The sequence below is a fragment of the Rhinatrema bivittatum genome, chromosome 6 (assembly GCF_901001135.1).
Source record: "Rhinatrema bivittatum chromosome 6, aRhiBiv1.1, whole genome shotgun sequence".
Lineage (NCBI taxonomy): Eukaryota > Metazoa > Chordata > Amphibia > Gymnophiona > Rhinatrematidae > Rhinatrema > Rhinatrema bivittatum.
In genome coordinates this window covers 41,574,042-41,589,480 of record NC_042620.1, presented here as the reverse complement: position 1 = coordinate 41,589,480, position 15,439 = coordinate 41,574,042, and the positions used below count along the sequence as shown (strand labels likewise).

At 45.9% G+C, this 15,439-nt stretch overlaps 1 protein-coding gene across 2 annotated transcripts in view; it reads right to left on the bottom strand.

Moving 5' to 3' along the window:
• Positions 1 to 15,439, bottom strand: part of CCDC93 (coiled-coil domain containing 93) — a 371,692-nt gene that overhangs the window by 90,206 nt on the left and 266,047 nt on the right. For both annotated transcript variants that reach the window (XM_029605342.1, XM_029605343.1), the window contains 2 exons: positions 12,012 to 12,093; positions 11,104 to 11,175 (listed from right to left, as the gene is read on the bottom strand). In XM_029605342.1, coding sequence (XP_029461202.1) covers positions 11,104 to 11,175; positions 12,012 to 12,093 — 154 coding nt within the window. The remainder of the gene's footprint in view (positions 1 to 11,103; positions 11,176 to 12,011; positions 12,094 to 15,439) is intronic.

Sequence of the window (15,439 nt, the reverse complement as noted above, 5' to 3'; positions counted from 1 at the left end):
AACTTCTTCTCTCTTTCTTAAATAATCCTGAATTGTACTCCCTTGTTCATTGTAACTTTTTCTTTCATCCAGTTAAATGGTTTCACCTGGTTCTGCTGTAAACCGGTACGATAAGACTTGGTCTTGAGCATCGGTATATTAAAAATAAATAAATAAATAAAAATAAATTAATTAATATTTCTGATTTTCGATGTTTATTATGAGTTTCATTTGGGTTAGTAATTGTTTAATTGCAGATAAGTATGAGGCTGTTTTCTTGTAGGTTTCTTCCAGTGAACTGTAGATTGGTATTATTTGTATGTCGTCAGCATAGAGGAAGTGTGTAATGCCGAGATTCTTTAGGAGTTGGCATAGTGGGAGTAGGGATATGTTGAAGAGTATTGCGGAAAGGGCGGAACCTTGGGAAACTCCAGTGTTGAGGTTGATTTTCTTGGATAGAGTGTTATTGATTGATACTTGGTAGTTTCTGTTTGAAAGATGTGAGGAGAACCATTGTAGGGTGATGTCAGTAAGTCCTACTTCTTTGAGACGGTCTATGAGAATTTTGTGGTTTACTGTTTCGAATGTAGCTGATAGGTCTAATAGTATGAGAAGATATTTTTGCCCCTTGTCGAAGCCTCTGAGTAAGGTGTCATTCAGTGAGATGAGTAGTGTTTCAGTGCTGTGATTTTTTCTGAAGCCAAATTGGGTCTGGTATAGGATATTATTTTTTTCGAGGGGGTCAGTGAGTTGGGTGTGAATAGCTTTTTCTATGATCTTGGCTATGAATGGAAGATTAGATATAGGCCGGTAGTTTAGGGGGTTGTTTGAATCTAGATCAGTGGCGTAGCCACGGGTGGGCCTGGGTGGGCACCTGCCCACCCAACTTAGACCCAGGCCCACCCAACTGGCACCGGAACTGCAAGGCTGTCGCGGGATCCCATCCCCGCGACAGCGAACAAGAGAACCCACGCCTCGCGCGCCATCACAGCACACATGGGGAAGCGCTGTTGCGGCCGTATGGCCAACCGGTCTTCCTGTTGAGGGGGGGGGGGGAGCGGAAGCGCCGCGCGCAGCTTCCGCTTCCTCCCCCCCAATGCAGGAAGATCAGCTGGCCTCTCCTGCTGCCACCCGTTCTCCTGCTATCTTCGGGCCAAACGGCCCGCCGAACTTCCTGTTTGGGGGTGGGGGAGTGGAAGCGCCGCGCACAGCTTCCGCTTTCTCCCCCAATGCAGGAAGATCAGCTGGCCTCTCCTGCTGCCACCGGACTCCTGCTATCTTCGGGCGTCGGGCGGTATTGCCCGCCGATCTTCCTGCTTGGGGGGGGAGGGAGGAAGCGGACGTTGTGCGCTGCGCTTCCGCTCCCCCCCCCCCCCCGACAGGAAGTTCGGCGGGCAATACCGCCCGACGCCCGAAGATAGCAGAAGTCCGGTGGCAGCAGGAGAGGCAGCTGATCTTCCTGCTTTGGGGGGAGGAAGCGGAAGCTGTGCACGTGCTTGAATGTGTATGTGTGGATGAGAATGGGAGTGTGTGTGGGTGAAAACTGGAGCCTGGGTGTGTATGTGGGTGAGAATGGAAGCTTGAATATGTGGGTGAATGGGAGCTCGAATGTGTGTATGTGTGGTTGAGAATGGGAGCCTGGGTTTGTGTGTGGGTGAGAATGGGAGCTTGAATGTGTGTATGTGTGGTTGAGAATGGGAGCCTGGGTTTGTGGGTGGGTGAGAATGGGAGCTTGAATGTGTGTATATATGGGTGAGAATGAGAGCCTGGGTTTGTGTGGGTGGGTGAGAATGGAAGCTTGAATATGTGGATAAGAATGGGTGCTTGAATGTGTGTATGTGTGGGTGAGAATAGGACCTTAAATGTGTATATGTATGGATGAGAATGGGAGCTTGAATATGTGTGGGTGAGACTGGGAGCATGGGTTTGTGGGTGAGAATGGGAGTCTGGGTTTATGTGTGTGGGTGAGAATGGGTGCCTGGATGTGCGTCTGTGTGTGCATAAGAATATAAGCCTGGGGAGGGGTGAGAAAGTGAGAACTTGTATGTGTGTCTGCAGAGAATGTGAGCTTGGGGGGGGGGGGGGGAGAGCATATGAGAGTGAGAGCTTGAGTGTGTGAGAGGGAGTCTGTGAGAAAAAGTGTGTGTGTGTGTGTGGAAGGGAAGAAGACAGTAATAGAAGAAAGACACTGAAAAGGAATTAGGAAATGAGCTATAAGGGAAAAAATGGGAAAAAGAGACCAGGACCAACTGATTAGAAAAATACAAAGATCAGACAACAAAGGTAAAAATATATATCTATATTTTGAGATGTTAGCAATTTAAATATAAGCAACACAACCGCTCTCTCAAAATTTATGGACAGGTAGGAGCCGTGTATAAAATCATAATAATAAGAAGGCTAAAGTACCACAAATCACCGTGAATTATGTTTGTATCATTAAGTAAACCTCATACTTAGGCGTAGATGTGAATGCTATGCTGCATAATTTGGCATTATTTATCAGTAAAAAAACAACTAGTAGACCTGCATGCCTACAGCCCACCCATGTTAACCTTGTGCCCACCCAAAAAATCAATTCTGGCTACGCCACTGATCTAGATTGATCTTTTTTAGAATAGGTTTGATTACTGCTGATTTGAGTGAGTTGGGGTAGTTACCTTCTGAAAGAGATAGGTTAATGATCTCTGTGATAGTTTTTGTGATGGTGGTTTCTATTGTTTTGAGAGTTGAAGTGGGTATGCAGTCGATTGGGTGGTTGGCAGGGTTCATTTTTTTGATGAGAGTTTGTATTTCCATGGTGGACGCTGGGTCAAAGTTGGTCCATTTTGGAATTTCGTTTTTAATTGGCTTGATGCTTTGGGTGTCATTGTTGAGGTTATTGCTGATTAGATTTATTATTTTCTTGTTGAAGAATTTGGCGAACTCATTGCTTTAGATTTTGATGCAAGGTGTGTTCAGGTTGTTAGATGTTTTAGTTGTCATGGTTTACGGAATATCATGACTGGGATACGGCAATACCAGGCTATAACTTGTTAAGGAAGGACAGAGAGGATAGGAAAGGGGGAGGAGTGGCTCTATATGTCAGAAACAATATCCAAGCATCTGAGCTGCAAGGAAGATGGGGCAAAGAAGAAGCACTATGGGCAGACTTAAAAAAAGATGGGGCATCCATTTTTATTGGAGTGGTTTACAGGCCTCCAAACCAAAAGGAAGAGCTGGACAGAGATCTGATTGAAGACATCCACAGGATAGCAAAGAAAGGAGAAGTGGTGATCGTTGGAGACTTTAATATGCCAGATGTAGACTGGAGAATCCCATCTGCAGAATCTAAAAATAGTAGAGAAATAGTAGATGCCCTGCAAGTAGCTTTATTCAAACAAATGGTAATGGAACCCACGAGAGAAGGAGCTATACTCGACTTAGTGCTCACTAATGGAGATAATGTCTCAGACGTCCAGGTGGGTGCCCACCTCAGCACCAGTGATCATCAAACGGTATGGTTTAATATCACAAAAAGGACACGGAAAAGAAGCACAAAAACCCAAGTTTTGATGTTCAAAAACACAGACTTTGATGAAATGGGGAAGTACCTGGAGGAAGAACTAAAAGGCTGGGAAAACGAGAGAGATGTGGATCAACAGTGGACCAATCTAAAAGGAGCAATCACCAAGGCAACTAATCTATATGTTAGAAAAGTAAAGAAAAGCAAAAGAAAAATGATACCTATCTGGTTCTCAAAGGAGGTGGCTGACAAAATAAAGGCTAAAAGAACAGCATTCAAGAAATATAAAAGATCCCAAAAGGAGGAACACAAAGAAGAATATCTGGTAGAACTGAGGGAGACGAAGAAATTAATCAAGATGGCAAAAAGTCAAGCGGAAGAGAGGATTGCCAAAGAGGTAAAGAGTGGTAACAAAACATTTTTCAGATATATCAGTGAAAAGAGAAAAGTTCAAAATGGTATAGTGAAACTGAAAGGTGGAAAGGATCAATGCGTGGAGAGAGACGAAGAAATGGCAGAAATATTAAATGAATACTTCAGTTCTGTGTTCACTAAAGAGGACCCTGGAGAAGGACCGACACTAGTTAACAAGAAACTGGAGGGGAATGGAGTAGATGTAACTCCATTTACAGTAGAAAATGTATGGGAAGAGCTGGTGAAACTGAAAGTGGACAAAGCCATGGGGCCTGATGAAGTTCATCCCAGAATACTGAGGGAGCTCAGAGATGTGCTGGCGGGTCCGCTGTGTGACCTATTCAATAGATCCCTAGAAACGGGAGTGGTGCCGAATGATTGGAGGAGAGAGGTGGTGGTCCCGCTTCACAAGAGTGGGAACAGAGAAGAGGCTGGTAACTACAGACCGGTTAGCCTCACTTCGGTGGTGGGAAAAGTAATGGAGTCACTGTTGAAAGAGAGAATAGTGAACTATCTACAGTCGGGAGAATTGCTGGACCAGAGGCAGCATGGATTCACCATTGGAAGATCCTGTCAGACAAATCTGATTGACTTTTTTGACTGGGTAACCAAGGAATTGGATCGAGGAAGAGCACTCGATGTCATCTACTTGGATTTCAGCAAAGCTTTTGACACTGTCCCGCACAGGAGACTGGTGAATAAAATGAGAAGCTTAGGAGTGAGTGCCGAGGTGGTGGCCTGGATTGCAAACTGGTTGACGGACAGAAGACAATGTGTGATGGTAAATGGAACTCTCTCTGAAGAGAGAGCGGTTTTAAGCGGTGTACCGCAGGGATCGGTGTTGGGACCGGTCCTTTTCAATATCTTTGTGAGCGACATTGCGGAAGGGATAGAAGGTAAGGTATGTCTTTTTGCGGATGACACTAAGATCTGCAACAGAGTGGACACGTCGGAAGGAGTGGAGAGAATGAGACGGGATTTAAGGAAGATGGAAGAGTGGTCGAAGACATGGCAGCTGACATTCAATGCCAAGAAGTGCAAAGTCATGCATATGGGGAGTGGAAATCCGAATGAACTGTATTCGATGGGGGGAGAAAGGCTGATGTGCACGGAGCAGGAGAGAGACCTTGGGGTGATGGTGTCTAATGATCTGAAGTCGGCGAAACAATGTGACAAGGCGATAGCTAAAGCCAGAAGAATGCTGGGCTGCATAGAGAGAGGAATATCGAGTAAGAAAAGGGAAGTGATTATCCCCTTGTACAGGTCCTTGGTGAGACCTCACCTGGAGTATTGTGTTCAGTTCTGGAGACCGTATCTCCGAAGAGACAGAGACAAGATGGAGGCGGTCCAGAGAAGGGTGACCAAAAAGGTGGAAGGTCTTCATCAAATGACTTATGAGGAGAGATTGAAGAATCTAAATATGTACACCCTGGAGGAAAGGAGGAGCAGAGGTGATATGATACAGACTTTCAGATACTTGAAAGGTTTTAATGATCCAATGACAACGACAAACCTTTTCCATAGGAAAAAAATCAGCAGAACCAGGGGTCACGATTTGAAGCTCCAGGGAGGAAGATTCAGAACCAATGTCAGGAAGTATTTCTTCACGGAGAGGGTGGTGGATGCCTGGAATGCCCTTCCGAAGGAAGTGGTGAAGACCAGAACTGTGAAGGACTTCAAAGGGGCGTGGGATAAACACTGTGGATCCATAAAATCAAGAGGCCGTCAATAAAGAGTGGGTGGCTCGCCAGAATGACGGCTACTGCCTGGAGATAATACCCTTATTCAATAAACATACACATGGTTACTGTGACTCCAACATCACTCTAAGCTACAACAGCAAGAGGAAATGTGGAAAAAAGGATTCGCACTCACAAAGTGGGGAGTAGCTGGCTTGTTACGGCGGTTACTACCCCAAACCAAATAAGCCTGATACTTCACTTTCAATACATATCCAGCATAGCTCTCTGCTTCAACGGCAGGGGAGAAGAAAAACTGATACTTCACGCATAACTCTCTGCTTCAACGGCAGGGGAGAAGAAAAACTGATACTTCACGCATATCCAGCATAGCTCTCTGCTTCAACGGCAGGGGAGAAGAAAAAAGGATTCGCACTCACAAAGCGGGGAGTAGCTGGCTTGTTACGGCGGTTACTACCCCAAACCAAATAAGCCTGATACTTCACTTTCAATACATATCCAGCATAGCTCTCTGCTTCAACGGCAGGGGAGAAGAAAAACTGATACTTCACGCATAGCTCTCTGCTTCAATGGCAGGGGAGAAGAAAAACTGATACTTCACGCATATCCAGCATAGCTCTCTGCTTCAACGGCAGGGGAGAAGAAAAAAGGATTCGCACTCACAAAGCGGGGAGTAGCTGGCTTGTTACGGCGGTTACTACCCCAAACCAAATAAGCCTGATACTTCACTTTCAATGCATATCCTGCTTCAACCGCAGGGGAGAAGAAAAACTAATACTTCACGCATATCCAGCATAGCTCTATACTTCAACGGCAGGGGAGAAGAAAAACTGATACTACACGCATATCCAGCATAGCTCCCTGCTTCAACGGCAGGGGAGAAGAAAAACAACCAATAAGGGCTGAATAACACAGTCTGGGTAAAACAAATAAACATGGGTGTAGCTTGCTTATTGCGGCGGTTACTACCCCTACTACCCCTAACTAATCAAGCTTGATATTTCACTTGGTTGCAGCTCCATCACTGCTCTCTACATTAATGGTGGGGGTGGAAGGGAAATAGAACCAAAGAGCTAAGAGAAACAGATAAGTATGAGAAAAAAATGTGAAGCTTGCTGGGCAGACTGGATGGGCCGTTTGGTCTTCTTCTGCCGTCATTTCTATGTTTCTATGTTTCTATTAGTAAGGTTTTGTACTATCGAGAAGAGCATTCTAGGGTTGTGTTGAAACATTGATTTTTTTTTAGAAGAATTCTTTTTTTGTGTTGTTGATGAGGGTTTTGTAGTGAGCTAGTGAGTTTCGATAGTCTGTTTGTAGAGCTGTTGATTTGTTCTTGTGCCAAGCCTTTTCTTTTTTTTGGAGTTGACGCTTGGCACATCTAATGTTGTCATTGTACCATTGGTTCTGATGATTCAGGTTTTTGATTGTTTTCGTGATGATGGGGTTTAGGTTGTCTGCGACAGTTTTCTTGATGTTGAGCCAAGACTCTGTGGCATTTTCGGAGTTTGATATATCAATATTTGTTAATTCGTCATTTAGCTTTTTTTGTAGGGTTTCGAAGTTGAAGGGGGTACGGTATGTTATCATCATTGGGGTGTTTAGGGTTGAAGTTAGGTTGCAATTGGAGGCTAAGCTGGATTGAATCAGGTGGTGGTCAGACCACGGGATTTTGGTTATGTTAGTGTCATAGGTTACCCATTGTTCGGTGTTGATGTAGATGAGGTCTATGGTGTGTCCAGCTTTGTGTGTTGGGGCTTTGACGATTTGTTTCACTTGTAGTGTTGATAGTGCATCGGTGATGGTTTGGCATGTTGTAGTGTGTGGATAAGTATCCATGTGGATGTTGAAGTCGCCTAGAATGATGGTTGGTTTGTTTTGTGAGATGTTGGTCATGAAGAATTCAATTAGTGGTGAGCAGTTCTGGTCTAGTGAATGGGGGGGGGGGGGGGGAGCAGTAGACCAGGCATATTTGTAGTTTCGTGGAGGAGAATAAAGCAATTTCGAAGGGTGGGGATATGTTAGTTGCAAGTAGTTTCATCTGGAGGGTTTTTTTGGCGATTAGCATTAGACCTCCGCTTTTTTTTTTGGCCTGGGTATGGAGAAAGTTTCATAGGTTGGGTTGTCAATTAGGTTCACTAGTACATTGTTGGTGCTTTTCATCCATGTTTCAGTTAGGTAGGGCAAACAACTCTAGGGTCTGTTCTGGCATCGCATACAACTTAGCCATCGCTCTGCCTACCCTCAGCCCTGCGTCCGGCGAATTCCATTCCTGTTCTACTAATGTCTGAATGGAATCATGATACTGAAAACCCGCAGAAGGACGCCTGGTGCTTTGTAAAATCGGATCTGCAGCATCCTTACGTGCGTCCGCCGCTGGAAACTGGAACTTGAGGAAGAAGTGGCGCTAACTCATCTTTATGGTATAGCCGGAGAATCTTGGGGTCATCCCCCTCTGCCGGCAGTCCGGAATCCAGGCCGTCTGGGTCGTCACCCCCGATGTCCGGGACCGCCCTCCTCCGGGGTCGTCCTGCGGTGCCTCCGTGGGAACTCGCGACCCTCGAGCGGGCGTAGCTCCTGCCTGGGAGGACCCCTATATGCCCTGACCAGGGGCAGTTCCAGGTAGAGATCCTCCCCGGGATAAGCCAGGTTCCGGGAGTAAAGGGGGGGGTAGCTGACCTCCTACGCCAGACCCCCCCCCCCCCTCATATTGCGCCCAAAAGGCCTTGTGCATTAACAGCACAAACTCCAGAGAAAAGGGAGCCGGAGTCCGCCCACTATCGGGCGCAGGCAAAAATGCCTCTTCCCCGGGCCCTATTGGACCTCCCTGTCCCTCTACAGGACCTGGGAGCACTGGTAAAAGGACTGGGGTCTGAGGAGCCAGAGGTTCGAGCCCCAAGGGACTCAAAATGTCCACCGTTCCCGCGGTTTCCCCTGTGGGACGCCTCACAGTTACTTCCGGGCCCGAGGCACTGGGAGAAGGCAGAGGCAGACACCTCTTACGTTTAGCCAGCCTGGGGAGTTCGGAGGGACCCTCCCCCCCCTCCCCGAAACGCAGGCTGCGCAAAGGCCGCAGCGACTCAGGCGCTCCGGGGTAGACCCGCACGCGCGACAAGCCACCCCCTTACCATCGCGGCACCCACGATTCCAAGCTAAAATGACTGAAAAACCCCCAAAAGAAATGAAGAAAATAACTCCACGACGAAAAATGCCGAAACCGCAACGGGGGGGGGGGGGGGGGGGGGAGGAGAGAGTCAACACAGCTCTTCTACCTGCTCCTGTGTCCCAGATCCTCAACCCTCTTTTTTTTGAAACTTTACTGCTCTAACAGCAGTCTCACTGAGGAATTCCTCTCCTGTGCTGAAGAGAGCTGTCCAGCTCAATTCAGCAATTAAAGGGAGAGAAACAAGTGAGAAAACCAATTTGTGAGCAAACACGTGTCAGGGAAGGATCTGGACCACCAGATTTGCACCACACGGTTACAGGATGGGGGCATACAAAAGGTTCACCGACCCCCAGCCCCCCCACCTCAACCAGATAGGGTAGGGGTTCCTTACCAGCAACCCCGACCCCCTGGGAGGAAGGCTCTCAAAATTGAAAAGGAAAAATACAGCCAAAAATCCTAAACCAAACTGCAGGGTTCAAGCATCAGACCTGCCCTGCTGGGAGACAGAGAAATACTGAGAAACTGCAGGGGGCATCATCATATTTAAAGCAGTGGCAGTTTTACTTTCTTTGTCTACGCCTACTGGCACGGATGTATGAACCCAAGAGTCTGGACTGATCCGGTACATACAGGGAATGAGAGACATCAGTGGCCCTGCACTTCGATGGCCTTGAGGGCGTCAAAGGTATCAGGGCAGCACCACATCTCGATGGCACTGAAGCCACGCTCTACACTGGCATAGATGCCACACACCGCAACAACCTAGTGAGCGACCGCGGCATCAAGGGAACACACCTCGACGGCATCGAGGGCCTACCACTGCTTCAACCTTGACAGCTTCAAGGGTGGCCAAGCATGCCCCTTGATGGGATCAAGGGCGTTGATGGCACAGATGGCACCGTGGGTTCGAGGGCCCTGTGGGCGCTGAGAGAACTGCGGGCAGCGAGGACACCATGGTTTCAAGTGCACCATGGCATCAAGGTAATGATGGTACCGCAGCACAGAGGGTACCATGGTTTCGATGGCATCGTGGTATCAAGAGCAGTGCGGGCTCGAGGCAGCAATGTCATCAAGGGCGTCAATTTTCTCTGCTACTCCGCACCTCGGTGTTGAAGCCAGTGCAGCAAGACTCCACTTCCACTGATGCTGACGGCATAGAAGGCATCTACAGTATCGTGGGCGGTCACACACTTCTATGGCATCGAGGGCGTCCCTGCACCTTGACAGCATCAAGAGTGATCATGGTGCTCAATGGTGGGATCTAGTCTCCGATGCGGTCCTGACATTGATACATCAGACGAACTGTGTGCTGGTCACAGATGTGCACAGGCAACCATTACTGGGCACAGAGGTGTGGCAGCAAGTTGTTAGCCCAGGTTCCTGCTCACCCTCTCTCTCAAGGAGACTGCACTGCCAGGAGGGAAGGCTACATCATCCAGGGCTCCCGCCTATGGAGACTAGTTCTTTGGGATGTGGGGAGGATGAGCTCTCCCCCCTCCACAGGAACGACATGATCTTTGATCCCTCCACCATCCGAATCCATCGAAGCCAATCGATCGGTGAAACGACAATGAACTCCAGCCCAGGTAGAACTCAGGTGAATCCTCAGGATCAGTGGCCTACACAGATCACAGACAGACTGCCTAAATAAATCCCGTCAGCACAGGGGAAAAAGTAGACAGAGCAAAGAGAGGACACAGATACAAAACTAAAGAAGCAGTTTTTCTTCAAGATAGTAACAGACTCTGCCAGGCTGCACGGGGGAAAACTTACCATGCGGCCGGCAGACAGTTGGAAAGAGAGGAAAAAGAAAAGAAATAAAACTACATTAAGGAAAAGAAAACAGCTGCAGCTCTAGAACAAATCACTTACAAGAACCGTGAGAAGAGAGCAAAGGTGAATACCATGAACACACAGCTTCCGCAACCACATAACTCTGTGGGAAAAAAAGAGACTGAGGGACTCTGCTAGGAGGCAAGATGATGACTACAGCTGCACATGTTCAGTAGGGCATGTTTGAGAGTTCTAGAATCTTTGAGAGCAAAGTTCCATGCCGGGCTCCATCTGATGATGTCACCCATGTGTGAGGACTACCATCCTGTTTGTTTTTGGAGAAACTGAACTATTAAAGCCAAGACCTCCCCCTCCTGGTGAAATAATGGTTTGCTGGAAGGTTTCAAAGTTGCATGCAGAAAAGCAAATAAGGAAGTCATCAACTATGCAAGATTCTGTCACTATAGTATCACAATAATTCCACTTTAAGACAGAGCTGTTTAATAATACCAGGTATGGTGCATAAGGAAAGACAACATATAAACAATACAGAGCATTGTGCCCCTCACCTTTTCTTCTCCATGCTCATCAGCCTCAGCTTTCAAACTTTCAATATTTTGCTGCAGACGTGCCATTTCTTCCTACAATAAGAGAAATCACCAGGAAAGCTACTTGAAACTTTTTAAATTCTGGATTTATTAATACACAATTTCCTTCTGCTTTTTTCTAGCACGGTTGTTGGCCTTGCTCTAGCTCCGAGTGATCCCATATCTATAATCACAAAAACACCCAACTGTCAGTCTTGAAGGTGAGATGAAGATACAGGGAGACTGAAGTATTTTTATTTGATGTATATTCCACTTGTACAGGCACTTTGTTACTTTTCAACATGGACCCTACAAAGCATAGTTGAGACACAAACAGGGACACCTGGGACAGTATGCCATGCCACACCTAATCCTGTACTTGCTTCAGAGATAAATGGGAGTATTTTAACCTCCAGTGCATTCTGGTACCTTTATAACACTACAACCAGAGTAGAAAAAAAGAATATACATTTGAAATAGCTTATGTATTCTACATGTGTCTCATTTATGACTAAGCAGGATTAAATTACATTCTTTGGTCTAAATGAATATCTCTCTATCTATATATCTCTCTCTCTATATATATCTATATAAAGACTTACTAGATAATTCAACTTAATATATTCCTTGAATACTAAACTAAATGACTACTGTCAGCCACCATGGATTTGACAACCTAGAGAATAATATGCACAGCAGTATAGCACAGTACTAGCGGGGTCCTTGAAATGAAAGTTGCATCAGCAAAGCTATGCAGCAAACATCTAACTCATTGATATTCACTACGTTTCAATACAGGTCTCAGAAAATCAAATTCTAAGGAAAGCATTATTAAATTACAAAGGCTACTAGTTATAGTATCATTCCTGGTTCATGTTATCATTACTCACCCTACAATGTACTCTGAATTCTTGCTCCTGGCTTTTTAGATTTTCATTCATGGCAACCAGGGATCTCAGATTCTGCAGGGTGCTAAATTGCAGACAAAATGAACATTTATCCTTCTGAATTTAGTAAAAGGAAAATCATTCCCTTCATGCAGAAAGCAATGACTAAAGTAGTAGATGTAGTCGGGGGGTGCAGTGGATATTGAAATAAAGCAAAATTGCTTACCTTGTAATAGGTGTTATCCCAGGACAGCAGGATGTAGTCCTCACATGTGGGTGATATCATTGATGGAGCCCTATTGCGGAAAAAGTTCTGTCAAAGTTTCTAGAAACTTTTGACTGGCCCTGTGAGGCCACTGAGCATGCCCAGCATGCCATGATATTCTCTGCCACGGGGGTCTCTTCAGTCTCATATGTAGCAATAAGCCTTAGCAAAAAATAAAATAATAAAAACGTATCGGACCCAACTCCGCGGGGTGGCGGGTGGGTTTTGTGAGGACTACATCCTGCTGTCCTGGGATAACACCTATTACAAGGTAAGCAATTTTGCTTTATCCCAGGACAAGCAGGATGCTAGTCCTCACATGTGGGTGATTAGCAAGCTATAGGCTGAGTCATTTTGTAATGAAGCAACATTGCAGTATTGTTAGTAAAAATAAGGCAGCCAAAAATCACAGCAGGTTGGATGTAGAAGGAGTTGGGATTATACTGGAAACAAGTTCTTTAAGATAGATTGTCCGTAGGCTGAATCTTGTCATCCTTCTTTGTCCAAACAGCAATGAGCTGCAGAGGTGTGAAGAGAACTCCAGGTTGCTGCTTTACATATGTCAAGAATTGTCACTGAACGATAGTGTGCTACTGAGGTTGACATTGCTCTTACTTGTCCTTGGAGAGGAAGGCCTGCTTTTTCATAGCAAAACTGTATGCAATCTGCTAACCAGTTGGATAGAGTATGTTTACCCACTGCTTTACCCGGTTTGTTTGGATCATAAGATACAAAGAGTTGAGTGGATTTCCTGTGGACTGCAGTGCGGTCTAAGTAAAATGCTAGCGCACGTTTACAGTCCAAGGTATGTAAGGCTCGTTTCTCCTTGGTGTGAATGAGGCCTTGGAAAGAATGTGGGTAAAACTATGGATTGGTTCAAGTGGAATTCCGTAACTACCTTGGGAAGGAATTTTGGATGTGTACGGAGAACCACTCTGTCATGTAGGAATTTTGTATAGGGTGAGAACGTGACAAGTGCTTGTAACTCACTAACTCTTCTAGCTGATGTAATGGCTATGAGGAAGATAGTTTTCCATGTGAGAAATTTAACCTCACAGGAATTCATGGGTTCGAAAGGAGAATGCATGAGTCTTGTTAAGACCAGATTCAGGTCCCATTCTGTGACAGGTGGCCGAATTGGTTGTTTAAGGTGAATTAAACCTCTCATAAATCTACTGACTACAGGATGTATGGATATTGGTGCATTTCCCATCTTGTTATGGTAAGCTGAGATTGCACTTAAATGTACCCTTACAGATGATGTCTGAAGACCAGAATCTGAAAGATGGCATAAGTAGTCTAGTAGAGAAGTTGTGGGGCAGGAGAAAGGTTTAATATTCTTTTTCATGCACCACAGGGCAAACCTTTTCTATTTCGAAGAATAGTTCCTTCTTGTTGAAGGTTATCGTGAAGCTATAAGCACTTGAGATACATTGGTTGAAAGATTGAGTGGTTGTAAGATCAAGCTTTCAACATCCATGCCGACAGGGATAGGGATTGAAGGTTGGGATGGCGCAACAGACCCTGATCCTGAGTTATGAGAGTGGGAGCTACACCCAGGCGAATTGGTTCTCTGATCGAGAGGCCTAGAAGTGTGGGAAACCATACTTGTCGAGGCCAATACGGGGCTATGAGTATCATGGACCCCTTGTCCTGTTGTAGCTTCACTAGAGTTTTGGTTATGAGCGGTATCAGAGGATATGCGTATAGGAGGCTTGAGTTCCAAGGGTGAGCAAAGGCGTCCTTGGCTAGTCGGTGATTCTGTCTGTATAGAGTGCAGAATGTGTCCACTTTGTGATTCAAGTGTGACACAAAGAGGTCTATTGTTGGTTGACCCCAACGTTGGAATATCCTGGTCACTACTAGGATCCAGGGATCACTCGTGCGGTTGGAACTGATGACTGCGACTACATTGTGAGTGCCTGCCAGATAAGTAGCCCGGAGAAACATTGAGTGTGTTAGGGCCCAGTCCCAAATTTGTGCAGCTTCTTGACAAAGGAGATACGAGCCCATACCTCCCTGTTTGTTGATGTTCCCCATGGCTACTATTTTCTCTGTTTGGATTAGAACAGTCTTGTGTGAAAGGCAGTCCTTGAACGCATGCAGCGCATAACATATAGCTCGAAGTTCCAGAAAATTGATTTGAAATGTTGCTTTGAGTTTTGTCCAAGTACCTTGGGTTTGGAGATTGTTTATGTGAGCTCCCCAACCCAAGGTGGATGCATCTGTAGTTAAAGGTATCTGTGGAACTGGTTGTTGAAAGGGTAGGCCCTTGCACAAATTATCCTTGTTCACCCACCAAAGTAGAGAAGAACGTAGCTAGCGGGTCACTTGGATTGGAGAGGACAGGGGTTGAATGGCTTGGATCCATTGTGATCTTAAAGTCCATTGGGTTACCCGCATGGCTAACCTTGCCATAGGAGTGACGAACTGTGGAGGCCATGTGCCTAGTAAGGTTAGAAACTGATGAGCTGTTGCTTGTTTCTTTGAGTGAATCGAGTTTGCCAGTAGGGAAGTGTTTCTGCTCGATCCTTGGCTAGAAAAGCTTTTGAGAGGATGGTGTTCAATTCTGCTCCTATGAATTGAAGCAGGTGAGATGGAGTGAGATGGGACTTTTGATAATTGATGAGAAAGCCCATGGAGTGAAGTAGAGTAATTGTTCGACTGAGAGAAGCCAGAGCTCCTTGTTGAGATTGACTTCTGATGAGCCAGTCGTCTAAATAGGGAAAGACATGGACACTTTCTTTGTGCAAGTATGCTGCTATTACTGCCAGATATTTGGTGAATACTCTGGGAGCAGAGGCAAGTCCGAATGGTAGTACTCTGTACTGGAAATGTTGATGACCTACCAGGAAGTGCAGATACTTGCGATGAAGAGGAAATATTGGAATGTGAGCGTAAGCATCTTGAAGATCCAGAGAACAAAGCCAATCTCTTGTTTGAAGAAGTGGAAGCATGGTGCCGAGAGAGGCCATCCTGAACTTTTCTTTCTTCAGAAATTTGTTGAGATTTCTGAGGTGTAGGATGGGACGTAGGCCTCCGGTTTTCTTTGGAATGAGGAAATAGCGGGAATAGAATCCTCTGCCCTGCTGAGCCCAGGGCACCGGCTGTACAGCCCTGGCTCTCAGAAGGGTGGATAATTCTACTTGCAATCGGATTATGTGAT